Source organism: Lissotriton helveticus, chromosome 3_1 (genome assembly GCF_964261635.1).
Source record: "Lissotriton helveticus chromosome 3_1, aLisHel1.1, whole genome shotgun sequence".
NCBI lineage: Eukaryota > Metazoa > Chordata > Amphibia > Caudata > Salamandridae > Lissotriton > Lissotriton helveticus.
This window is the reverse complement of record NC_136061.1, coordinates 764052839-764079791: the sequence shown is the minus strand read 5'-3', so window position 1 is coordinate 764079791 and position 26953 is coordinate 764052839. Positions and strand designations below refer to the sequence as shown.

The 26953-nt window shown below is 46.0% G+C and overlaps 1 protein-coding gene across 4 annotated transcripts in view; it reads right to left on the bottom strand.

Annotated features, from left to right (window-relative positions):
• DENND5A (DENN domain containing 5A) overlaps positions 1-26953 on the bottom strand; it is a 349938-nt gene that overhangs the window by 153577 nt on the left and 169408 nt on the right. For all 4 annotated transcript variants that reach the window (XM_078680968.1, XM_078680967.1, XM_078680969.1 and 1 more), the window contains 2 exons: positions 21120-21272; positions 4144-4228 (listed from right to left, as the gene is read on the bottom strand). In XM_078680968.1, the coding sequence (XP_078537094.1) occupies positions 4144-4228; positions 21120-21272 (238 nt within the window). The remainder of the gene's footprint in view (positions 1-4143; positions 4229-21119; positions 21273-26953) is intronic.

The following is a 26953-nucleotide window of genomic DNA, read 5'->3' as shown; positions in this document are numbered from 1 at the left end:
CGGCAGAGTCTTCGCCGGCGAACCCCTCGACGCAACCGCCGAGAAGGTGGCGGAGTGTTCTTCACCGACGACGGATGTTTCGAGGTCGACGGGTGCTTGCCAGGTTTCTTGGGACAAGCATACTTCGAGCTTGATGTATGTCTCGACGTCGACTTACTTTTGTGCGACGGAGAGTGCTGTCATCTCGACGGCGATCTGTCCCTCGATGCTGAAGTGTCTTGCCTGCATCTTCGACAGCGTGATTAAACATGCTATTAGTTGCAGATGAACAGGGGTTTTATCAAGTACAACTTGGCCCCACAATACTGCCGTAATATATATGGTAGCACCGCAGCAGTATTATCCGAATCACTGCCTGGAAAAGCAACCTCTACCACTGAACGGATATGCCTTTTTCAGACCCTGTATTGTGTTTTGGTGTAACAGCAACGAGTGGGGACACTGAATACAACAATAGATTACTTGTGGCTAAAAGAGTCCCAACGTTTAATTTCAACTATACTCGTTGAGAGTGCAAGTGACGTAGGGTAACGCATTGCGACTAACAAGAAAACGTTAAGGTTAATTGCACAATAACGATAATATCACGAAAGACATAATTGGTCTCTGCGAGTAAATACACAAGAAGTAAATATTTAATATAACATGAGGCCTAAAGAACCAACATAGCCATCTTTTTAAAGACAAAAACGCGAATTATACAAAACGTTATATACTTATAGGTGGTCAATCAAAGGCCAGACCAGGCGGACGTCTATGACCCCACGGCTGGGCTGACGCACTCCTAAGATAGAACATCAGCTTAGCTTCAGCAATCCAATCACGCCAGCAGGGTTAGTTTCATCTAATAATTTTATTAGGTAAGTTCTGGTAACTTCGAATTGTAACCTTTGGGCATAACATCTATCACACAGAGAAAAATGAATACGCACTATCCCTTTTTTTCAGTACATGAATATATAAATCCACAGTGGCTCCAGTGTACATACATACACTGCGAATATCTTGCATTATAAGGTACATTTTTTATATTTAGAAAGGCTCTCATAATGTGATACTGCAATAAACGATTATAGTACAATCAGTAGATGAAATTTACATTTCTCTTCCTATTAAAGGTCGAATCCCCTGAGAAGGTCATCATTTGCCTCTCATTTCGTGTTTTTAATTCCAACGATTTTATTCACCAGAAGTGGTGGATAATTGAAGTCTACCATCACCTCTGACGTGTTTAGGTACGTAGACTGTATGTATGAAACTTTCTTATATAAGAAAGTTGACTATTCCCTGTAGATAATTATTATATTTATGTCTACTGATATGTCATATTTAACGATTACTGTTTAAATTGTCTGTGCTGGTAGTCATGTTAAATATTTGTGATGTTTAATCATAAGGAACAAAAAAAGAAATGTTGTTTGTCAATAATAAGCTCAATGTCAATTTCTATAAGATGTAAAAAAAAATATTTTTAAAAAGTTATTAATTGTTTGCTTTTCACTATCTAGAAAAACTGTCCTGAAGGTGTTAATCAAATACCGAAATGCTGCGTCGACAACTGTTTTTCCACAATGATAAATATTTTTTAGGAAATGTTTTTATGATATATGTACATAATTGTATTGAATAAATTTCTCTTTGCAATATATGATTTGTTATTGTTAATTTTTAATTATATTTGTTATGGTAGTGTTGTTTTTTGACATTGTAGCATTATTAGTTCCTTTTGATTTGTGCACTTACTTGACTACCAGCATTGTTGGATAGACTGTCTCACATTCTGACAGAACGTTACTGTTATTAGGGACTTTTTTTGTTTCATGTACTTCCCCCGTCCCGGATTGGACTATTAGGGGACCTCCCTTTCTTTCTCTACACATCCCTGTGTGCCATGCCAACAAACCCTCCCTAGCCTACATCAGTCACCCCTCTAGGTGGGTGCCCTATGCCAGTGGTGAGAGTACAGGTGCATAAGCCCTGTAACCCCACAGTACCCAGGTCCATTCCTGGGCACTGTAAGTGCAGTGCTACCATTAAGAGTATATGGTGCAGGGTGTTTGATACCAAACTTCCTAGTCTTCAGTGTAGCCATTATGGTGCTGTGGAGTTTGTGGTGACAAACTTCTCAGCACACTAAATCCACACTGATGCCAGTGTGGGATTTAATGTAAAGTGCACCACAGAGGCCACCTTAGAGATGCCTGCTGTAACAAGACCAACTCCTAGTGACCTGACTGAGTGGCTGCTCAGGCTGCCACCACCAGACATGTTTCTGGACTCCTGGGTCGAGAGCTTGCTGCTCTCGGGGGCCTGAAACAATGCACATCCTGGGACGAGGTGCCAAGCCTCCTCCCCCAGGATGCGCAGGGTTCAAGAAGGGAAAGCTTCAAAGGCATACCACCTTTGTGAGCCTCCCCAAACCATTTGCTGCTTCCAGCAACTGGCCCCCACCGGATCTACCCCCCACTTTGGGCAGGAGAACCGGCGGGAAAAACAAAGTGAGGATGAGAGGTGTGCCCACCTCTGCCATCTCCACCCCTAAGGTGGGGGAGGCGAAGTGAAGCACAACCTCGAGTCCCAGCCATCTTGAGGATGGGGGACCCAGCCAACCAGGGACAGGCTCCTGCCCCCCTCCCACAAGAGAGTGACAGAATAGTGGTGTACCCACCCCAGGGAAGGGAGCCCCTGGTCCCTGCCCTTTACCTACCTGAAACACCCCTAAATGTAGTATTTAGGGACACCCTGAACCTTCCTTTCTCAGATCCAGTAACCAAAGGAAAAGAAGAAGGACGAGAAGCCGTGCAGAGCTAACAAAAGGACGACACCGACTGACTTGGCCCCAGCTCTATAGGCCTGTCTCCCCTCGAACCTGCTCCTGCAAAACCCCGACGTGTCCAGTGGCCAGCATCCTCAAAACCCCCGGAGGACCTGCCTGCATTCACTTTCCAAGCTGTTTCTCCCGTGAACACCGGACGTGTTTGAACGCCAGCTCCTGGTGGGAGGGAAAGAAGAGATGCCAGGGGATGGTGGAAGCGGAAGGAAGCCACAGGTTGGACAAAGGGGGGGGTCGTCTGGTAGAGGAGGGCTATGAAGGGGAGACACGTCCTACGCCCTGTCTTCCACCGACGGAGGGCCTGTGCAAGGAGCCAGACTGGCCAGGCCGGAGGGAGAGCACCAGCGGCGAAAGGATCATGTGGGCAGCGGGGGAGGGGGCAGCGGGGGCATCCTGCCTCACCTCCTCTCCCTGCACGAGTCAAATATGAGACTTGCCCTGGGGGGTTTTGGATCAGACAGCACCCCCGCAATACACGAAAGCTCCAGGCATGAACTGTTCCATAGAGCGACCGCTCACGCCACTACAGACACCCCCTCCGCTCCGGAGTCTTTCACGTTCAAATCATGAATTACCGCTGTTTGTCTGGACAGGTCTAGATAAAGGGCCTCGTTCACGTGATGTCTCCCGCCTGCTCATCTGCAGCTTGCCGTCTGGAGAGGGGGCTTGCAGAAGAGCAGAGTGTGTCATGTAGTTTAAGGGGAGATTTAAGGTTATGGGAGAGTCTAACGTTACTAAAACATAAAACATTTTCAAAAACATAAAACCGGGCGCCCTGGTAGGCAGCGCGGCGCCCAAGCACATTAATTAAACAAGAACCAGAGCGGCGAAACATAAAAAAAACTATTGATGCGCGCGCACCACAAAGGAGTGGGGGAGCGAGCGCGGCAGCGAGGCAAACGCCCGCTGCTGCGCTTGCTAGCCACCGTCGGGAATGGGCGGAGCAAAGGCAGGACATGCGCCCGCCTTTTCCCAATTGCGTGATGGCTAAAGCACACGAAAGCCAATGGAAGCCGCGGAAAGCGGCTCACACGCAGGAGCGTGGGAGCAGCTTTCAAAACCCCATACAAAAGGGCTCTCGCTGCGCGAACAGCGCTGCGCACTGCAACGCAGGCGCGAGCCTTAAAAAATCCTTTAGACTTAATCAAAGTTGTAATAGTCTGCAACCAGCACAAGTGGGTGAAACAAACATAAGCTTCTAACAGGGAGGCATTCCACACCATTGTTATGTGAGATACTATATTCACCACTGACTCATCCCACTCATTCCCACGTATTCTAAGAATTATCTTAATAGCAGCAACATGTACCTGAGCTTCCCAAGCTGCCAGACATAACTCTTCTTTTCTTGTTGTCCTGGTAATGTAGTAGATGGGACCACAATGCTGATTTTCCCTATGAAGTCAAATAAAAAAGAAAACAAAGTCATGATGGGACAGATTACAAAGAAAGTGCATGTCTTTTCTTGTCACATAGATTCATATTTTTTATAGAAATTCTACGAATGTTGCAACAGAAATTGTTACTACTTTTGCTTTATATAATTCAATAATTTTGTTAACTGAAAAAAAAACAAAGGGGGCATTTAGAGTTTGGCAAATAAAGGACAGCTGCCAAAAAGTGTTAAATGCCATGTCCTGCAAACCTGTAGTTTCATCATTTAGAAGTAGACAAAGCACCAGGTTTCAACTAGTGGGGCTTCAGCTGACTCCACCATTGGAAGCCTTTAATAACAGCCGATCGCTACAGGGCGAGTTAGTCAATGTGTGTCAAAAAGTCTGTCATATTTAGGATGTTCCTTCCAATGTCATCTTTTGATGTTCAGGACCAAGAAAAAACAAGCATTTGCAATACAACAGCTTTTGCATTTACACAAGTTTGAGCTGTTGGCATTGTAAATGACAATGCCTTTTATTTATGTTTTGGTTTTTGAAACGCATTGTCATTTACAATGCCAATAACTTAAACTCACGTAAATGCGAGACCTATTGCATCTCAAATGCTTGTTTGTCAACCTGCACCCTGGCCAAATAAAGAATTTCCTCTACCTATTCATCAACCATATGATAAAAACCTGCTAATTCTTAGGGTCTTTCCTCAGCCTATAGCTATGTCCCTGTGGCCACTCAATGACAGTCTTGACCATGTGATGCTATTGAATCACATGGATTCAGTAGTGTGGATGATGCTACTGAAGACAATGGATGGATGGTCTATGAAGAGCGTATGTATGAATGATGCTACTGAAGAGGATGGATGGATGGTCTATGAGCAGCAGACCCTCCTATGTCACGACAAACAAAGATGGAGTCAGCCAGTCCAGTAGGGCCATCCGAAAAGGCAAAAGGGTGGTAACAAAAAGCCCGATTTACAATCACGAGCCAGCGTTTAGCCTAAACGATGTCGCCAGCCAGTAGAAAAGAGGGGTGGGGCTTAAACCCCAGTTCCGAAATCAACTTGACGACAATAGATCTCGCAGAACAAGCAGCACAAGTACTGCAACACTAGACGAGACCTAAAAATGACCCAATGAACTGGAAGAAAAACTCCAGCGTATGAGGTCAACTGATTTTTTTGTTTTTCAGTAACGTCCGTTTTGAAGTTTATTGAAATACAAAAAACTTTCACAAACAAGCTGCCTACTCGGCAAAGGATCAGTGCCTTCAGTGAAGCACCAACGATGGCACGCATCCTTGCCACAAAGGTGGGGATATCTAAATTTTGAAGGAATTCATCCGCCAGAGAAGCAAGGACCTTAGCCTCTGCTGAATAGATAAATCTGGGGGTCAGCCAAAGGACCTTCAATGTCTTTCTTTATTCCTTTTATATTTCAGTCATTTAGCTGCTTTTCAGTTCATGGGAGAAAGGAATTTCTTTCATCCAGAAAGAAATACTTTACAGAATTAACATCTACATGTATAATTCAGACCAGGATTCCTTAAATGCATTGACTCACTTTTTTGGTCTTTTCAGTCATGTCAGTGGGAGATGCATGTGACTGACAAAGTCAGACTGCTTATTCGATAACCATTTTTCGTATGTCAGTAAAGCCAATATGGCAAACTGGTGATTTACAAATGAATATTATGATGGGTTATTATTTTGTTTTAAAAAGAAAACATCCAGACTTTCACCTAAAATGAAAATTCATTGCTTAATTTGTAAAATAGTAAGTGCCCAGGACCTCGTCAGTAGGGTACCTCAGCTCGCACTACCCATTGCCGCTACCAGTGACAATACCAACACAACGTCTAACAATCATACACCTACAAGTGTGAAAATTCGGACTCTTCCAGGACCCAAAGCTATACGAATAGCTCGGACTCAAGGTATCAGTCATTTAAAATGTAATTGAATTGGGGGCGTGGCAAGCAGCCAACCGCAATGGCCGCAGCCTAACAGAGCTCTTACCTCCCTGGCGATGATCCCCCGCTATCCGCTGCCATCCTGATAAAAAATGTATCTGAAAACACAGTGATTCATCCCGGGACCCCCTCCGGGTGCCCACTCTGCTGCGGTGAAGGTGTCTGAGCAAGGGGCGGAGCAGTTGCCGATCTCCCATCCGCAGGGCTATTGGCGGCTCCTCAAGGCCAAAGGGTCCGCTCCTTGATCCTGTGGGCTGCAGAGAGATGTGACAGAAGAGCTGAGGGTCCGCGACTGGTGTGGCGCCATGCGTCGACGGCCGCAGACCGATTGGTGGCCGGGAGCGATCGTGGATACGCTTGGCCGCAACAATGGCTGCCAGGGCATTGACGCAAGACCCTGGCTTCGGGGCCTAGAGTAAGGAGAAAGCAGACACGACCGCAGCAGTGCCTGCGGAGATTCCAGGTGCTGTCCTGCGCATGTACAGGTCACCGCTGCCACGAACTGCTGTTGTGGTTGGGCAGGGAATGCCCAGGAAACCGGAATAAACGCTGAGAGGAGCAGGGGCGGCCCAGAGGAGACATAGTGCTGAAGCCTGGACGAGAGGCGGTATTGAAGTTCCCGACCCGATCTCGAAGATTGCGACAAATGGGGTCCTGTATCCGCCCCCCCAATACTGGGTGCTAGTGCCAGCGGCTGTGGGGCAGGAACCACGGTGAATGTGGACACACCCTGTTGGTGGACCGGGTGCTAGGGGACTTGGCTTTGGAGTTGAGTGTGTGGAAGGCCCAATATAAAGTGCCTGGACTACGGAGGCCCAGATGAGGGCATGCTGAGAGCGATCAGGTGGAGGGCATGGAGCAGTGGGGGACCCTGCTTTTGAACTGACATAAGGAGCACGTCTGATTGCTACGAGGGCCCCGTGGTTTTTTTTGCTGGTGCTGGCCTTCCACTCCTTCCTGGACCCTGGCGCACTGTACTGTCTGCATTGATGAGGCTTGAGGTGCATGCGGCGGAACATGATGGGCTACGCTGCATACAGCATCAAGTGACAGTAGCTAATGTGGCCTGTGACCCTATGGCTTGACAACTGCGATGGTTAGCGAGAATTGAAGGTGGTCGGGAAAGAATAGGCGACAACGGACACTCTGGTTTGCCTCCTATAGGTGTTGGCTGGAATCAGTGCTGAGCCCACAGCTCTCAAATGGGATTGCGCTTGTGAGTCGAGGAAGGTCCCAGAGTGATGGGGGGGGGGGAGGCCTGACGCACTGAACAATCTCCCAAAGACTGTTTTGGAGGAGGAGAATCGTGCCCTTCCTGCGATAAAGAGACTGAAAAGAAGCTCAAGAACTGACGGTCACGTTTGGCTCTGATTGTTCCACGTGCCCCATCGGCTGGATCGCTGAAGTCGGGCCATCATGGCGACCGGGAATCGAGGCCTTGGGGGGGAATCCTCAGAAACAATTGCCAAATTCACGTGGACAAAGTCTGGAGATAAAGGAGATTCCCCTAGACCCGAAAAGAAAAGTGACGCAACAGCATCTACGCAGATCGCGGAGCCTACCCTTCATGATGTCATGGCAGCTATTGGTGGAGTGCGATCTTCAGTGGATTCAGTTACGGTGGAAGTCTCGCTGCTCCGTGCCGACTTTCGTAAGATGGACAAGAAGGTTCAGGAACTGAAAATTGTTACTAATGCCCTGCAAACGGATCCCTCAGAACTGCAGACTCAGATGCTTGACCTACAGAGGAAACAGGAGAGGATGGCGCAGCAGCTTGATGATTACGAAGGCCGTGCCCGTTGTAATAATATCCGCATTTTAGGAGTTCCGGAAAGGGCACAGAGGGCGGCGGCGGATTTGTATGTGGAGGACCTTATCACAAAACACCTCAAACCTGCGACGCTCTCCAAATACTTTTCGATTGAGAAGGCTCATAGGGTGCCGGGGGGAAGACCAAGACCTGGAGCGCACCCGAGACCTATTATTGTGAGGGTATTCAACTACCGCGATAGGGACATTATCCTGCAGACGACGTGCTCGCACCCTCCCTTGGAGAACTATGAGGTAGCCCTCTATCCTGATTTCACGGCCAAGGTTCAAGCTCAAAGACACAGTTACCAAGCGGTGAAGAAAGAACTAAGAGACAGGGAGATTAAATACGCAATGTTGTTTCCTGCACGCCTGAGGATCGAATCTGACGGCAAGTCCTGGTTTTTTGACTTCCCGGAGGTGGTCTGGGAATGGATGGAGGGCTGGTCAACGGTGGGAAGTCAGAGGAGAGATCGTCGAGGCGTGTCGGGCCAGCGCGGAGGGGCCCCAGTGGTGACAGCCCACATTGCTCCAACAGACAGCCCTAGCCACCTTGAAGAACAGGACCTATGGTCGTGGGCAGCAGGAGCAGGACATTCCGTGTTGGAACTTCTGATTGACCGCAAGTAGTGGTACCGGAGGGAGGGGGGATGGGGGTGATGTTATTTACTGTATGATTTGCTAACAATGGGTTCCCAAAGCTATGCTGTGAACTGATGAATCGCTTGGATGTATCTTCATGGGAACACCGAAAAAAGTGGGTGGCTATAATTCCAGTTATGTAAGATCTGAGTCGCTGGGGGGGGGGGGCGTGAGATGCTCTACCCCGGTTATTTTTGGCATTTTGGGGAGGGGGAGAAGCACTCTGCCAAGTTTGGGGGTGGGTAGTTTTGAATCCACGGGCAGGGAGGGGGGAGGAGTTTGGGGAGAGGGGGGGGAGATTGTTTCTTGGTAGCTTGGTTTATTGATGATTTGGTTGCTACACTATGACGATTGTGTGACTTCACGAAAGGAAAATTGTTTATCCAATTACTGGCTTTCATACATCCAAACTGTAAAATGGCTGTCATGTTTGTTGAACGACAATTGCTAGATACTCGGGTCTGCCCACTGTCTTATTTAGACACAATCCGGCGGAGGGAACGAGGGGTGACACACAGACATGGGGCAGGATAGTAAACGATGTTTGACCGTACTGTCCTGGAATGTGAATGGGATGGGAGACAAGATTAAAAAGGGCATAGTACAGCAATACCTGCAGAGACACTCACCGGATGTGGTCCTATTGCAGGAAACCAATTTGGTGGGTCACAAATCTAAAGCCCTCACTAGATGGGGATACACACTTTTGGCACATGCAGACTACACCACTGGTTCCAGGGGTACGGCAATCTTAGAAAAAAAGACCACACCCCTCATTATACAAAAGACATGGACGGACACGGCAGGCCGCTTTGCAGGGGCGGAAGCTCCGTGGGATGGGAAAGATCATAATCTGATCTCGGTATACCTACCACCTGCTCTGGGCAAAACGGCGCTAGAGGACCTGGGTAACAAACTGACGAGTCTACGGGACAGCGTGCTAATCATGGGAGGAAACTACAATATGACATTAGATGACACTATTTACCGTAGCCCACCTAAATCCCTTGAAAAGGCTAATAACATGCTATCTGACTATGTGCAGGCACTGGGTCTCGCAGACGTAGGTAAAGCACTACATCCTGCTGACACAATGTTTACCTTTTTCTCTAATGCCCATCGTAGTCTATTGCGCATTGACTACTTCCTTACACATTTGTCCTCAGCGGGAAACTTTGCCCAATATAAGGTGATGCCTAGGGGGATCTCAGATCACTCCCCGGTCTGGACGACATATACGCAATGGGAACGACAACTGCCATCCACCATAGTTATCAACCCGTAGCTCCTATGCATCCCCGATATTAAAGACGAACTCCGCACACAGACCGGGAATTACTTTACCGAAAACGTAGGTTCGGTTGACTCCTCGCAAATCATCTCGGAGGCCTCCAAAGTGGTGATAAAAGGCTTAGCTAGGTCGTTAAAGACGAGCTACACTGTCAAAAAGCAAGAACTTCTGGGGCAGGTGGAAAATGACCTCATAGACCTGGAGCGTGAGCACTCGCAAGATCCCTCGCCCGACATTAGTCAAAGATTTACACTGAAACAGGATGAGTTTCGGTTAAAGTCTAGGGAGCAGATACTGGCCAGATATCAGACGACGCAACACAGACTCTACGAGCTAGGGGACTGGGCAGGCAGGACGCTAGCATGACTGGAGAGACGGGAGCAAGGCTCCAGGTGGGTCCATAGGCTGATGATGCCGGATGGGGACACGGTAACACACCTGGCAGACATAGTGGAACGATTTGCTGATTACTTTGAAGAGGTGTACACTCCCTCTACTAGCTATACAGCGGATGATTCTTTTCAGCTTCTTAAAGACAGTAATGTTCCGTGCCTCTCTGAGACAGATAAAGACATTCTAGAGGCAGACTTCTCCATGGAAGAAATAGGCAAGGCTCTGGGGCAACTTAAATCGGGTAAGGCAATGGGACCTAACGGAGTCCCAGTGGAGTTTCTGAAGGCTACAGCCTCTTTAACTATACCGCATCTGAAAGCCATGTATGAAGAGAGCTTTGAAAAGGGCCAGCTGCCCCTGGACCAGCGCCTCCCTGCTATTGTAGTTATCTACAAACAAGGAAAACCGAGTGACCATTGCAGCTCCTACAGGCCGATCTCCTTAATAAATGTGGAGACGAAGATTTTGGCGAAGGTCTTGGCGAATAGATTGGCGACCGTTATTACATCCTTAGTCCACCCAGACCAATATGGCTTTATGCCAAGGCGTAACACGGCTCTCAATTTGCGACGGGTACATAACGTCATGGCTAGACGACCGTACATAGAAGAAGACGCGGCGATATTATCCCTAGACGCCTCTATGGCGTTCAACTCCAAAGAATGGCCATATTTATTTGAGGTGTTACGGAGGGCAGAGCTAGGCCCCAAATGTGTGGCCTGGGAACGCCTCTTGTATACCAGGGTATTAGGACAGGTGCGAGTGAACGGTTTTACATCCAGACAGTTTGAACTCAGTAGGGGTATGAGACAGGGATGTCCGCTGTCCCCGCTGATTTTTTCCCTCGTACTCGAGCCACTCGTGGCCTGGGTACGTAGGGATGTGATGGTGCGTGGTATGCGCTGGCCGAATGATGTGGAAGACCGCATATCGCTCTACGCAGACGATATCCTTCTCTACCTGGCGTACCCGTGTAGATCGATCAGTGTTGTCCTGGACATTTTCACGAACTTTGGTAAATACTCGGGGTTCGCAATAAACTGGCACAAATCAGTCCTTTTCATGCTGAAAGGAGCGGTGCCACGTCTCCCAGCACAATGTGAGATAACGGTTGCCACAGACGGCTTTCGCTATTTGGGGATCTTTGTTACCATGGACCCAGCCTGTTTTTACGACTCAAATTTGGCCCCGCCTTTGACTCGTCTGTGTGCAGATGTTAAACATTGGTGGACCCTACCCTTGACTCTAGAGGGGAGGGCGGCGCTTTTTAAGATGCTGGCCCTTCCTCGCTTCCTTTATGTTCTCCACAATTGCCCCTACAAAGTCCCGGATTCGTATTTCAAGGCGGGTGAGGGGGAGATCACCACGCTGCTATGGGATGGGAGGGCACCTAGGATCGCGAGGCAGAAACTGACAAAAAGTTGGTATGATGGGGGCATAGCCATCAAAGAACTGCAGCGCTAGTATTGGGCGGCGCATCTGGTGACTATTAACCATTGGATATACTATCCTCCGGACGACCCAGCTTATGCCCTAGACAGGTATCAGACTGACGGCTCAGGTTACTTAGGTGCTCTATACACCACTGATAGGAAAAATAAGGGAACTTTTTTGGGCCGACCAAACACACGCTTGACATTTGGCGCCTAGTCACGTCTCGACTGGGCTGGACAGACACACTTTCGTTGGCCACACCACTTTGGTTCGCTCAGAAGCTGGGGAGGCTGGGGTATCAGCCCGGGTTTGATAAGTGGGACCTCATTGGGCTGTCCACGGTGGGATATTTGGTTAAGAAGGAAGCAATATTGACTTTTAGTGAGCTCCAAGACAAAAACAGCTTTTCCATCCTTCACGGACATACCAGAATCTTCCCCTCTGGAAGACCGCCTGCTTGATGGTCCCCTCAGGTCAAAGTTGATCCACTTAACATATAAAAAAAAGAGCAACAACCTTCCAGACACCTTTCCGAAACTCAAGGAACGCTGGCAACACGATATAGGCCCTATAGAGGACAAAGACTGGCAATCAGCACTGATGTCCCCACATGAGGCGGCCATTACTCAAAGATTCCGCTTGATCCAACTTAGGGTATTGCACCGCTCATACATAACGGGGACAGTTTTGGCAAAAATAGGAGCTAAACCTGATGATAGATGTGGAAGGGTGTGTGGCCAGCAAGCCACATTTTACCACACCTTGTGGACTTGCCCCAAGGTACGCCCCCTCTGGGAGGGAGCCACAACTCATATGTCCACTGCAGTAGGGAAAGAAATAACTCTAGCCCCGCAACTTGGACTACTGAACATTTGGGAGGCCACAGACTTAACAAACATTGAAAAACAGTTTACTGCGTTGAGTTACACAATGGTGAAGAGAGAGGTATCTAGGGGTTGGGGAGACAAAAACCCGCCCAGTGTCACTTTGTGGGGGAAAGAATTGGACCGGTGTATGCTGGCAGAGACGGAGGTATATAAGGCAATGGGGTGCCCCAAGAAATGGGATAGGAAGTGGTCCCACTGGAACACCTACAGAGGGATATATGTGTGTCGCCCACGGTAGAAATGGAAATGCACAGACAGGAGAGATTGATGGGAAATATGGGAGATGTGTCCTGAGAGATATCGACTGGTACTGACCTAGAATTGTTTATTGATGTTATGCAATGTGTCGTTCAATCATGTACTGTAATACTGTGATTTTATTCAATAACTAAAGTTTAAAAAAAAAACATGTAATTGAATTAATAAACTAATGTTGTGCTCATCTCTAAATCAGACAAACAGCGCCACCATGTGGCAGACAGCCATAAGTGCTGTTGTTGGCAATTAAATGCAGGTGCCGAGTACCGCAAACTACTGGCACAAATCAAGCACGGTTAAAATCTCTGTCACATCGCTCTGGGTCTTACTTGCCACCTGGGCTAAATATTGGCTATCAGGTTGCATCCCTTTAATATGGATGGAACCAGCGGGCCCTTGTCAAGTAAGTGATGTGGACCTGTAGAGTATTTGTGACATGGCACAATTCAAACGCAGCAAGCGGTCAGAAGTCAGTTGGGCTTGGGCAAATCCTGATTGGATTGGCAGAGCTCGTGCCTAAGGTAAGACCTCTAAGTAGAAAAGGCGCTGGCCTCACAACATGGAGCTCAAAGAAAGTACGTTTGTGAAATGGAGAATGGGACTACAGTGCACAGCGGTGGCTAGTAGGAGACGACGGGAATTTGTGAGTGTGCTCCCAACTGGGCACTGCAGGACCCTTTTGTGTAGGGCAGGGCTTCAAAAGAAGTTTTGGAAGAGCTGTGTCTATCAGCAAGGAGGAATATTCAGGCCTTAAGCCTCTATTTGCCTGCTCGCTAAGGCGAGTCAGATTTTATCAGGGCAAGCTATTTTTAGGCTCTACTGGCCCGGTCTGGTGAACTGACAAAGAACAGGTGTCGTGTTCAGTGAGCTGAATTAGCAATTAAGATGCCTTTAATACTTGTTTTCATCTTGTTACATTTGCTCTGTGTTTAACGACAGAGGTCAAATGTGAGCTTGATGTCTATTTTTCTTTATCTGACTACAAAGTTAAAGGATTTTGTAAAGTGAACTGTCTAACAATCGTGCTGAACGAGTGCGAAAGGAAAGGCTGTAGAATGTCAATGTTTTTTTTCCTAACACAAAACATGTAAACAGCTTATAAACAAACTGTACTAATATTTCAAAATATATTTCAATCATTAGGAAAGCACATTTTTTGTAATTCTGTGTAATGGAAACAAAGACTTTAATGGGATGAAAACAAATCAGAACACTTTACTTGGTGATGTGAAAATGATAAATATTTTTGCTGAAAACTAATTTCCACACAATATTGTTTACACTATAGATTTATCAGTAAAACTGTATGTTAGTGGGAACACTTGTGGACACTTCAATGGAAAATTAGCAGTTTGTAAATTACAGTGTACTACCACATCATGCTTCAGTAGTTGTTAAACATAAACAGAAAAACGTTCCTGCTCCCGCCCTGATGACAATTCTATTGGTGAACTAAAAGGCAAGTCAAGGTTCATGTGCACCCTACATGTGGGCTAGATTCTTATTATTCATGGATCACATGTTTAGGCTATCACACCAAACAAAGGAGTTTATTGTATTGCAGAAATTCTGAACTCACATAATTGAAGGTCCTCTCATATTGCATTAAAACGAAAAAGCGACTGTAAAATACAATATTTGCCTAGGATCACACAATTATGAATATGCCTCTGAGAATTTTCCATAATGTAGGTTCTAGGGTTGAAGGATATCGCAGCATGCTACAGCGTTGTCGCTCACCTAAAGTCCCCATCCAAACCGTTACTAGATAAATATGAAGAAGGGACAATGGCCACATTTTCAATTTAAAGGAGAACTCTAAAAGTGAAGATATATATGCTTGCAGTAATTATATTTTTCTGCATATGCTAGAAGGGAGCCACAATTCAGAGCTGGGGTAGTAGAGTTGGAAGGGGGTCCAGTGGCATGGATGCCAAGTCTTGCAATACCACAACAAAAAGTACAGGCTCCAGGAAAGTATGAAAAAACAGTCTCTGAAGGATTTCACCATACGGCAACAATCAAATTCTATTCTACCAATATCTTTCTGCAGTCACTGCACGACAACAAACAGATATGCTGACAGTAAAACAGACACTTCCTAAATATTGCTGGCTTTCTCCAACTGCCCCACAGTTAAAATATCATGGCCAGAAGTGTGTGATCTTGACAACCGAGAAAGAACAAATCCTGTTGCATGCATTGGGCATAAATTAGTTCATGGTCATACGTTTAGCTACCTCCTACACATTTCTAGCACTAACATCCTCCCAGACACCTAGGATACACCTCGGCAAACGTCCTTAGCGTGGAAGGGTATACTCAGACATGAGTCCCTTGCTCACTGCTCCATCAGGATTCAAGCAAGCCGGGCCGACGACGCCAGGAATGGCAGAAACCGGTCCCCGGAAGCTTGTCTCCTTTCTGGTGAAGAATTGGCTTGGTAGTTTGGTCTGCCCTGTTCCCATGATGCACTGGGCCAGGGACAGACTAATTTGCATATAGCCAAGTTCTGAGCTGGGATGGGGCAGTGAGCTAAATAACGGTGATGGATCAAGCCCTGATCTTTGGACTGGGTAAGAGTGGTCTGCTTAATTCAGACACTCTGTTCATCACCACCCCCTTTTCTGAATCATTTTGTCCACCATAAGCGTGGAAGGGTATACTCAGACATGAGTCCCTTGCTCACTGCTCCATCAGGATTCAAGCAAGCCGGGCCGACGACGCCTGGAATGGCAGAAACCGGTCCCCGGAAGCTTGTCTCCTTTCTGGTGAAGAATTGGCTTGGTAGTTTGGTGTGCCCTGTTCCCATGATGCACTGGGCCAGGGACAGACTAATTTGCATATAGCCAAGTTCTGAGCTGGGATGGGGCAGTGAGCTAAATAACGGTGATGAATCAAGCCTGATCTTTGGACTGGGTAAGAATGGTCTGCTTAATTCAGACACTCTGTTCATCACCACCCCCTTTTCTGAATCATTTTGTCCACCATAAGCGTGGAAGGGTATACTCAGACATGAGTCCCTTGCTCACTGCTCCATCAGGATTCAAGCAAGCCGGGCCGACGACGCCTGGAATGGCAGAAACCGGTCCCCGGAAGCTTGTCTCCTTTCTGGTGAAGAATTGGCTTGGTAGTTTGGTCTGCCCTGTTCCCATGATGCACTGGGCCAGGGACAGACTAATTTGCATATAGCCAAGTTCTGAGCTGGGATGGGGCAGTGAGCTAAATAACGGTGATGGATCAAGCCCTGATCTTTGGACTGGGTAAGAGTGGTATGCTTAATTCAGACACTCTGTTCATCACCACCCCCTTTTCTGAATCATTTTGTCCACCATAAGCGTGGAAGGGTATACTCAGACATGAGTCCCTTGCTCACTGCTCCATCAGGATTCAAGCAAGCCGGGCCGACGACACCTGGAATGGCAGAAACCGGTCCCCGGAAGCTTGTCTCCTTTCTGGTGAAGAATTGGCTTGGTAGTTTGGTCTGCCCTGTTCCCATGATGCACTGGGCCAGGGACAGACTAATTTGCATATAGCCAAGTTCTGAGCTGGGATGGGGCAGTGAGCTAAATAACGGTGATGGATCAAGCCCTGATCTTTGGACTGGGTAAGAGTGGTCTGCTTAATTCAGACACTCTGTTCATCACCACCCCCTTTTCTGAATCATTTTGTCCACCATAAGCGTGGAAGGGTATACTCAGACATGAGTCCCTTGCTCACTGCTCCATCAGGATTCAAGCAAGCCGGGCCGACGACGCCTGGAATGGCAGAAACCGGTCCCCGGAAGCTTGTCTCCTTTCTGGTGAAGAATTGGCTTGGTAGTTTGGTCTGCCCTGTTCCCATGATGCACTGGGCCAGGGACAGACTAATTTGCATATAGCCAAGTTCTGAGCTGGGATGGGGCAGTGAGCTAAATAACGGTGATGGATCAAGCCCTGATCTTTGGACTGGGTAAGAGTGGTCTGCTTAATTCAGACACTCTGTTCATCACCACCCCCTTTTCTGAATCATTTTGTCCACCATAAGCGTGGAAGGGTATACTCAGACATGAGTCCCTTGCTCACTGCTCCATCAGGATTCAAGCAAGCCGGGCCGACGACGCCTGGAATGGCAGAAACCGGTCCCCGGAAGCTTGTCTCCTTTCTGGTGAAGAATTGGCTTGGTAGTTTGGTGTGCCCTGTTCCCATGATGCACTGGGCCAGGGACAGACTAATTTGCATATAGCCAAGTTCTGAGCTGGGATGGGGCAGTGAGCTAAATAACGGTGATGAATCAAGCCCTGATCTTTGGACTGGGTAAGAATGGTCTGCTTAATTCAGACACTCTGTTCATCACCACCCCCTTTTCTGAATCATTTTGTCCACCATAAGCGTGGAAGGGTATACTCAGACATGAGTCCCTTGCTCACTGCTCCATCAGGATTCAAGCAAGCCGGGCCGACGACGCCTGTAATGGCAGAAACCGGTCCCCGGAAGCTTGTCTCCTTTCTGGTGAAGAATTGGCTTGGTAGTTTGGTCTGCCCTGTTCCCATGATGCACTGGGCCAGGGACAGACTAATTTGCATATAGCTAAGTTCTGAGCTGGGATGGGGCAGTGAGCTAAATAACGGTGATGGATCAAGCCCTGATCTTTGGACTGGGTAAGAGTGGTATGCTTAATTCAGACACTCTGTTCATCACCACCCCCTTTTCTGAATCATTTTGTCCACCATAAGCGTGGAAGGGTATACTCAGACATGAGTCCCTTGCTCACTGCTCCATCAGGATTCAAGCAAGCCGGGCCGACGACGCCTGGAATGGCAGAAACCGGTCCCCGGAAGCTTGTCTCCTTTCTGATGAAGAATTGGCTTGGTAGTTTGGTCTGCCCTGTTCCCATGATGCACTGGGCCAGGGACAGACTAATTTGCATATAGCCAAGTTCTGAGCTGGGATGGGGCAGTGAGCTAAATAACGGTGATGGATCAAGCCCTGATCTTTGGACTGGGTAAGAGTGGTCTGCTTAATTCAGACACTCTGTTCATCACCACCCCCTTTTCTGAATCATTTTGTCCACCATAAGCGTGGAAGGGTATACTCAGACATGAGTCCCTTGCTCACTGCTCCATCAGGATTCAAGCAAGCCGGGCCGACGACGCCTGGAATGGCAGAAACCGGTCCCCGGAAGCTTGTCTCCTTTCTGGTGAAGAATTGGCTTGGTAGTTTGGTCTGCCCTGTTCCCATGATGCACTGGGCCAGGGACAGACTAATTTGCATATAGCCAAGTTCTGAGCTGGGATGGGGCAGTGAGCTAAATAACGGTGATGGATCAAGCCCTGATCTTTGGACTGGGTAAGAGTGGTCTGCTTAATTCAGACACTCTGTTCATCACCACCCCCTTTTCTGAATCAGTTTATGCTCATGAGCTAAAAAGATGCGGGGACAGATCTCTTATCTCACCAGGAACCTCTCTTTAGTACTTCTTTCCCCAACCAGTGAGATTGGGAAAATACGCTGTAAAGTGTAGGCGAAGACTAATACTGCTTTGTTCTTCTCCTCTAAAAGCCCAAGAGCTTCTGACATGAACCAAGTTCCTGTAGGATTTTCCAGGACTTAAACATCAACTAGCCAGATTCCTAACACTGGTCTAAAATATATTAGCCCTCACCTTCAAAAGTTTCACTGTCTTGAGAGACTTTTTTAATATACCACCGAAGGACGTAAAACGTTGCTGATGTTTTTCTGACTCACCTGCATGCTGCCCCAGTGTTATGTTATACCAGTATGGTTTCCCCTTCCAAGAACTCGGATGCCAATTGTGATGTGAGCACTCTACAAATAAGGGAACAACAATCTAACAGTGGTCCGTGGGCAATATGGAGTGTAGCATCATAAGGGAGTTTTCCAGAGCTGCAGTCTCTGTGGCTCATCCACAAAGGGATCAAGTGTGTCAAATAAGCCCCCATCACCAAGGACAAGATGGAAGAAAACTTGTGACAGTTACAGTTGTGAAACATGAAGGGAAGGCTATTCCAAAGTTTGAAGGCCAAAAGAGAGGAGCTCAATACTTATACATCTTTATCTTCTATAGTCTTGTTTAGGCTACAAATTTCACAAGGAAAATGATCTGTTCCTTCACCAGGAAAAAGGGGAATTTAAATCCAATATTTGTCTGAAGGAGAATCTGGCCAGGTCATTGCAGCGAGCCATGGAAGGTTTGCTGCTTCCTTGGTACTGAATGTCCTGAAGATCAGGGGAGGGTCTGAGAAAAAATATAATGCCTTTCAAGGGCATGAAAGGAGAAGGTTCAGGTGCTGGAATGTCAGGAGAGACTGTGTAAAAATTAGTAGTTGCTTAGTTAGAAAACATTGAGGACGGTGTCTATGGTTTGCAGGGGAACTAGGGGCTATTCAGCCCACTGCGGCTGGGGAAAAACAGGCTATGATCTGCCCCATGATTGTCCATTTTCTTCAGGGATGTTGGGCTGTTGGTACAGCTTCACATTACTAAGCAGAATAAAAGCAAAGTTGCGTTTGCATGCTAATGACACTGGCAACCAAAGAATCTCTCAGGCGTCTTGTAGCACAAAAGCAGGTTTTGCCGCCCATTGACCCCAGCTGTGCATTCCATCCCTATGTGTATCGGCAACATACATCATGCATCATCCGTTTTATAAACTGCCTGTTTGCTTCCCCCTCTAAGCCAGATGCTTCTGGGGCCGTATTACTGGAGTACCCCAGGGGCTCAACAGGCGTTTGCTCCCGCTTTACGCACTTGGGGCACTTTGGTATTACAGAAGGGGCCGCAGTCGCTTGTGCAGCCCCTTCTGTAATACCGCTAGGACTGGCGCACATAAAGCGCCATCCCTATCTTTAGGGGGTGTTCGCCATTTGCATGGGGGTGTGCCCAATGCAAATGAGGGTATCCCTTTCCCTCTGTGCCCACGCCGTATTACAGATGCGAGCGCAGAGGCAAAGAAGCTGTCAGGAGGCGCACTGACAGTGCGCCACCTAAAAGATGGTGCACTGTCAGTGCACCCCCTCATGGTAGTCCTCTGGAGGGGGAAAAGAGGGTCCCATGGATCGCCCCAGACATTCCTGTACAGGCAGGTGCAGTCACTCACTGCACCCGTCTGCAAGGGGAGCTCTAATCCCCTTTAAAAGTGCAGACGGGTGCCACCTGCACTGTGAAAACACAGAGCGACTTCAAAGCAGCTGCTCTGTTTTTCACCTGAATGTGCTGCCCTAGGGAGAGCGGGAGTTCGCAGCTGCCCTGGGGGTGAACAGAATGGCTCAGGCAGGTGCCCTCCAAGCCTGAAACAGCACCCGAAACATCATCAAGAGGTGCCGGTAACAGATGGACATCACAGGTAAGTGGGTTTCTGCCAGTGAAATGCTCAAGTGTGAGTATGCGAGATTTGCTGCATGTACATACAGTGCTGGGATCAGAAAATGTTGAACTGTCTGCATTGTCCATAAAGTAGGACAGATGCAAAATAGGCAGATTATTACATTTAACAAATGTTCTTTTTTCACATGTGGGCTACAGCACCTCTAAACCCAGACCAGGCTGAGATAAGCGGAGGACAGATGAGAGGAGGTGCCAGTTGAACTCACTATGTGAGCAGGATCCTGGCAAATACTGCACATTTTGTAATTTGTTTATTCCCCAGGTTTATTACAATAACAACCCCGATGCGGAAAAAAATCTGTCAATATTTTCTATCAAAGTAACTGCATTAGGGTTTTTTGGTACCTGCCGGGTCTAAGCCTGACTCTAAAATGGCAGCAGGAAAGAGGATTCACAGATGTCCATCTTAGAATAAGGCTCACACTTAAGCGCCGACAAAAAAAAATACAAAATAGCCCTAATGCAGTAACAAAAAAAAACTGCTTTGTATACAGCATGAAAGTATGATGTAAAATTGTGAAGGTGTAATGGCTGACCATGTTTCAAATTTAAAATAGACTCTTTCATGCATTTCAGTCGGAGTGCAAAGATATAAGCAAACAAAAAAACAGAAAGACAAAGAGATTTAAATAACCCTGTGGGTTGATCTGGGTTGTGACTGGCAATGTTTCAAGGCAACGGCTGAAGGGCTCTGCACTAAAGAAGCCAAAAGCTGAAGAAGGCTCACCCAAAGCCCTCTATATATGTATATTATGCATTTTAAATATTTGAAAGAAAAAAAAGGTCCTTCCTTCTGCCAGACCTAATAAAGATGGATTTTACCTGCTTGACCTGTAGACCATGGCTCCATATCCTTTCTAAAAGGTCGCACAGGCTGGCAATTAATGTGTTCTCTTCTACGCCAGTTATGTTGACTTCGCCATGACCCAATTCAACTGCTTCTCGTCCCATTTTTTCTACAAGCATTCTCTTCGTCTTGGGGAAAAAAACAAAATGATGCAATCTACAATTTGAAATAGACAGTATGGTTTCTAAATAAATGCCTCTAATTAATAGGAAAATACATATTTGGGAAACACAACTGCTAAAAACATACTCTAATCCAGTTTTAGCAAATCATTCGAAAAAAATGTTTCTAATTGCACCTGGTTAAGGAGTTTCAATATCTTCACTCTGAGACTGAACAACTGAATACAAGTGCCAATGATTACAAACGTGATTCAGCTCTGAAAGGATAATCATTTATACTTAGCAAATTTTATTAAAAAGATTATGACACCATGGAGAACTTGGAAAGAACTATCGTCATCAGGAAAAAGCAGACTTGCATCAATTGAGCAAACAAAAAGAAAATGTTCATATAAACTACATGGAAAGATCCCTAAAACACAATGTGCCATATGTACAAAGCCATTTAGAGATTGCAAACCTGCGATTCGCTAGACCACAGGACTTGTAACCACTAAGTGGCTTTTTGGAAGGGACTAAACCCATTTAGCAATTCATCAATAGGTTACAGAATCACAAAATGGGTTTAGAAGGACATAACAAATGAAATGAAAATTGCATTTATATAGGGCATGAACTACCCTGAGGCCTCGCAGCGCTTTTATGTATGTAGAAGGAGCGAGGCAAGTGCAGCCCTTCAAAAGAGTGATTTATTATTTTATGTATCAATGGTTTGCACTTGAAATCCGGTAGTAACAATTTTACTGTTTCCCAACACGAGGTGGTAAGCCATTTGCCATGGGAAAGAGGTGGCTTGGTACTGCTCCCCTTTTGTGAATATAAAGAAAGTTTGTTGGGAAGGAGCCAATGCAGAAGTAACGTTTTTCACTCCTTTGTGAACCGATCTGTTAACACATATGTCGGGTCACAAAATTCAACACAGGTCACAATCTGCAACCAATATTTTGCAACCAGAGTTTCGTACATCTTGCCTAATGTCCATTGAGAATGGATCAACACATGCATTACCAAATAGCGGGCATGCACACCTCACACTCTATCTGGCATTGCACAATAACATGCCTACTTCTGAAGTGCACTACAATGATGCAGAACTACAAATGCAAAAACATAATATGAAGGCATCAATTTACGGACACAGAGCACTCCCAAAGCAATAGCAAAGCAATAGTAAAATATAGTGTTTGCTCTCTCACTGTAATTGACTCTCCCCCTCTCTCTCTCAGTCCTACCCCCTATCTAAGTGGGCATGAACAGATGACAACAAAGGAATTCGAATGGAAGGCATCCAAGAGTTGCAACCCACATCACATGGCAAAGCACTGAAGGCCATGCTAACACTCACTCAGCCACACAAACATCTATGAGACCTGCAAGACCTCACCCAGACAGAAGTACTTCAACAAAAATGCATGTCCACTTGGGAAAGAAAGTGCAGAGCAATTTTACCCTTGATACAACATTCATCAAGCTGAATCTCTACCCAAACCCATACAGGAAATGACACCTACCGTTGATAATGGGGAATGTAGTGCACCCAAATCAGAAGACCCCAAATCTGAACTAAATTCTAACAAGATTCCAACATCAGCCTCATTTAAAGCTTTATGTCACTGCTTGCTTCTTACTGGATGGGGCACCTTCCTCTTCTTGTGTATCTCTCCCGGAGAATTGCCTCTATATGATCCTTATGACTGTCTGACTTGTATCCTCCCAGTGCTCACTTTTATGGAACTACTTATTCATTAATGGGCAAGCACCCCATGAGACTGCATGTATTTTTCAGCTCTCTGCCTCGAGTGCTTCTCCACCTCCAGTGATGTTCTCTCCCTTGCGTGCTTCTCCCCCCCAGGTGTCGTGCTCTCCCTCGTGTGCTTCTACAACCCGTCAAATCCTCCCCCACTCTCTGTGTCGCTTATACCTTGTCTGCCCCTTCGTGTTGCTTCCCATAGCCCCCTAAGCTCATATGTTGTGTCCTCACCCATCCCGTTTTCTTTTTTTTAAATTAATTTTCAAACCCTCCTCTATCCCTTGCTCAGTTGCCACACACCATCTGCCAACTAACAAGTGGGAGGGAGCCTTGATCCATTGGGTCGGCAGCCACGAGGGCCAGTTAAACACCCCCAAGGGAATGGGGCATATGTACACAGAACGAGTTGTGCATTTTCTTCTCGTTATTATTTTTATTTGTAGAGTTGTATATAGCGCTAACTAGACCCGGGGGTATCAGAGCGCTTTACATACATGTGGAGTACATAGACAGTTTATTTATTTATTTATTTGTAGAGTTTTATATAGCACTAACTAGACCTGGAGGTATCAGATAGCTTTACATAGATGTGGCGTACATAACCAGTTGCACTGGTTACATTGGTTACAAGAGAATAAACAACACAAAAACAAGTCACAAGGAACATGGAAGGTGGTGGGGGAGGAGAATTTTAAATTAGGTTTAACATAAACGTTTTACTATTGCAAAACTATATGGATTGAGTGCTATGCATTGCTTGTTTTTGAATTGCAGTTTCCTTGTGGTATGCTGATTGCTTGGTACTTCAAAACAGGCTGAGAAATTCAAAATATCCACATGTAGGTTGTTTTTCAAGTATTGTGAGCATTTTCTTTCGACTACACATGGAGTGTACAGTTGTACTGGTTACATCGGTTACAAGAGAATAAAAACACAAAATCAAGTCATAAGGAACATGGAGGGTGGTGGGGAGGGGAATTTTAAATTAGGTTTAACATAAACGTTTTACTATTGCTAAACTAGATGGATTGGGTGTTATGCAGTGCTTGTTTTTGAATTGGTGTGCTGATTGCTTGGTACTTCAAAACAGGCTGAGAAATTCAAATTATCCACATGTAGGTTGTTTTTCAAGTATTGTGAGCATTTTCTTTCGACTCCATATGGAGTGTAGTTAGCAGTTTGGGGGAAGAGGGTCTAGTTCCAATATGCAGGTTATTCTGGAGAAATGTGCTGGAAGTGTGTGTCCAAGTGTTGCAGATGTGGGGGAAAGTATTATCTTTTCGCAAGAGATACAAGTGTAGTACACTTGTGTGTGTGTTGAGGAAAGAGCAGTACCCTGTTGCTAAAGGTTGTATTGAGAGGAGTACCCCATGGCATGCGAAGTTGGGGCTGAGTAGCACTATGTAGGTAGAGGTTATATGCTGGAAGTGCCCTGAGGGTTACAATATGCAGAAGTGTATTAAGTACCCTGCTGTGTTATGGGTGATAGTCACAAGTTACCTGCATGTGCCCTGGGACCAGCCGTCATCTTTTAGAAATTGGAAGATTTGGCAGGTGTGTGCTACATGAGGCAGAGCATGTTTGATTGTCTTGTTGTGTGTTTTATTCAGTTAGAGTGTAATTAATATGGCCAGCTTTGTGCTTGAATCGTAGTGTTTGAAGTAGCTCAAGTGTTTTCTAGGAGAGTACTTTTTTACCTGCTGATGTGGTCTTGTGTTAACAGTGGTATTGCCACCATTATTCAGGACCACTGGAATTTTGAGATAAGGGAGAACCAAATTGTGTGGCAAGATAAGGAAAATGATGCAGTGTAATGCATTGTTTTTTAGTATTACTTCTTTATTTTGTAGTTTTTCACCTATTAACACAGTCTTGGCAAAGGTTTTGCCTCATTAGTACCAGCTTAATACCCAGATAATGCAATAAGCATCTGAAAAGTAACCAGTCAACATTTGTGACAGGTCTTTCATTGCTTGGCAACATGTGTAGCCTTATTTTCTATTAACGTTTGATCTGTCTGATCCAGAAACAAATTTCTTTTTGTTAAAAATCTTCAAATTATGCAGTAGATGATGTATTATATGGTAAATGTGGCTAAACCACAACTATGCAGAAAACGCCACTGCCACACAATTGCATAATTCCAGTGAACTTTCCATTCGTAGTTGATTGTTCTGTTGTGTGAATAATTTTTCTGTCTGTGTCTACTGGAGGCTGTTATCATTGTGTTCAGAAAATGCTCTTACTTTTTCTGGTGCAGCTTCAAAACAGCGTGGTACTAGGTGCTTTCTTTGGCCTAGAACATGTTGGTTTAGCTAGAAAGTGTGACTTGGCCTGTAGTATGTTGGAGTACTGGGCTGCACTTTTATTTGTGACTGTGGTGTAGTGTGTAGTTCATCTGTAGTTGGGAGTGTTGTTTGTGGGAGTTGGAGAAAGTGTAAAAGTTGTATTTCTGTCTCACCTGCATATTTTACTAATGTGAGGGAGAAGTCTGTAGGCATTGTGTATTAATATAGTTGTGATGACAAGTTTTGTGGTGGAGTACGGTCAAGGGAGTTTAGGGTTAAGGTGATGTATGGTTTAAATTTCTCTTTTTATTTTGTTTGATCCTTGAATGTGTAGACTTAGAGATGAGTGTAGCCTGTGGGTTCCATGCCCAGGTTGTTGCATGATAGAACATCTGTCACTACATATCCTCTGCGCATCAATGTTGTATGATGCTATTGTGAGTGTGCAGACAGGTGGTGGTAGGGCCTCATGTCCAAGGAGGTTGCAAGACTTGCACATCTTAGACTGTTGAGCAATGGTAGTCACAGCCTTTTCGCTATCTCGTTTCATTGTTGATATGATGTGTGGGGGCCTCATATCTTGACCAATTGTCTAGTTTCTGTTGGTGTGTCAGTGTGGGTATTGAAGTATTGAAACAGTATACCAGGCCATTGACTCCATCAAAGCAAGTGGCCATCCATTCAACCGAACCAGTCCAGTTTTTTCATCAACTCCCTTTCTTCACCGGCATTCAAGTGTGCGGAGTTAGATTGTTGTACTTCAGGTTGCTGTTGGGTGACTGTGTAAGTTAGCTATGCAGAAGATTAAGTGATTGACTGCCCCTGTAGCTTGTACGAAAGGGAATAGCTATTCTTTGTTTTGTTGTCTGTAACAAAGAGAGGTGTGTAATATCCTGTGTGTCCCCATTTCCTGTATGTCTGAGCTGGTCTTTGGAAAACAGTGAGTGAATGATATAATATAATGTTAGAGTGTGGCTAGGAAAATAGAGACAGATGCTGTTGCTGTAACGTAAGGTCCTAACAAGAAATAAAGAACTTACCCAAGTGGCGCCAGACTTGGGTATGAAGACCCCACCCCCCACGTCAAATAGGTGCATAGTACTGGCTGCATTGAATATTGCTGATTGTCTTCTTTCTCCAAGTGATTGCACATACTGAAGTCTAAACCATTTTTAAATGTTGTGTTTTACAAGTTGCATACTGGAGCCTTATACGCAGGAGATATTCTGTCTGATTTTCCTTTGAGCATGTTAAAGAGGGTGTGATGCTGAATACAGATATAAGTGCTTTCCTCCATTTGGCACCTGGTGATGTTGGTTTGGCCAGCTACTTTGAGTGTTGGAGGTGTTGTAGTGCTAGGCTTCACTTTTGTGTGTGCAAGAGCCTGATAGACTGTATTGTCCTTGTGGGAATGTGCGGGTTGCTTGTGGGAGTTGGAGGTGTATGATACTTTCTTTTTGTCTCTTGGGCACTGTTGCATTGGTGTGACATTTGTCCTGTGTGTAAGGAAAGAGGATTATGTAGTGATGTGGCATGTCCGGTTTGTCTTGTGTGGAAGGATAAGGAATGCTGTAGTGACATGATGTGTCTGTATATGCTTGTGCTGAGTGGGAATGCCATTCAATGTTAAGTGTGGATGCTGGGAGAAT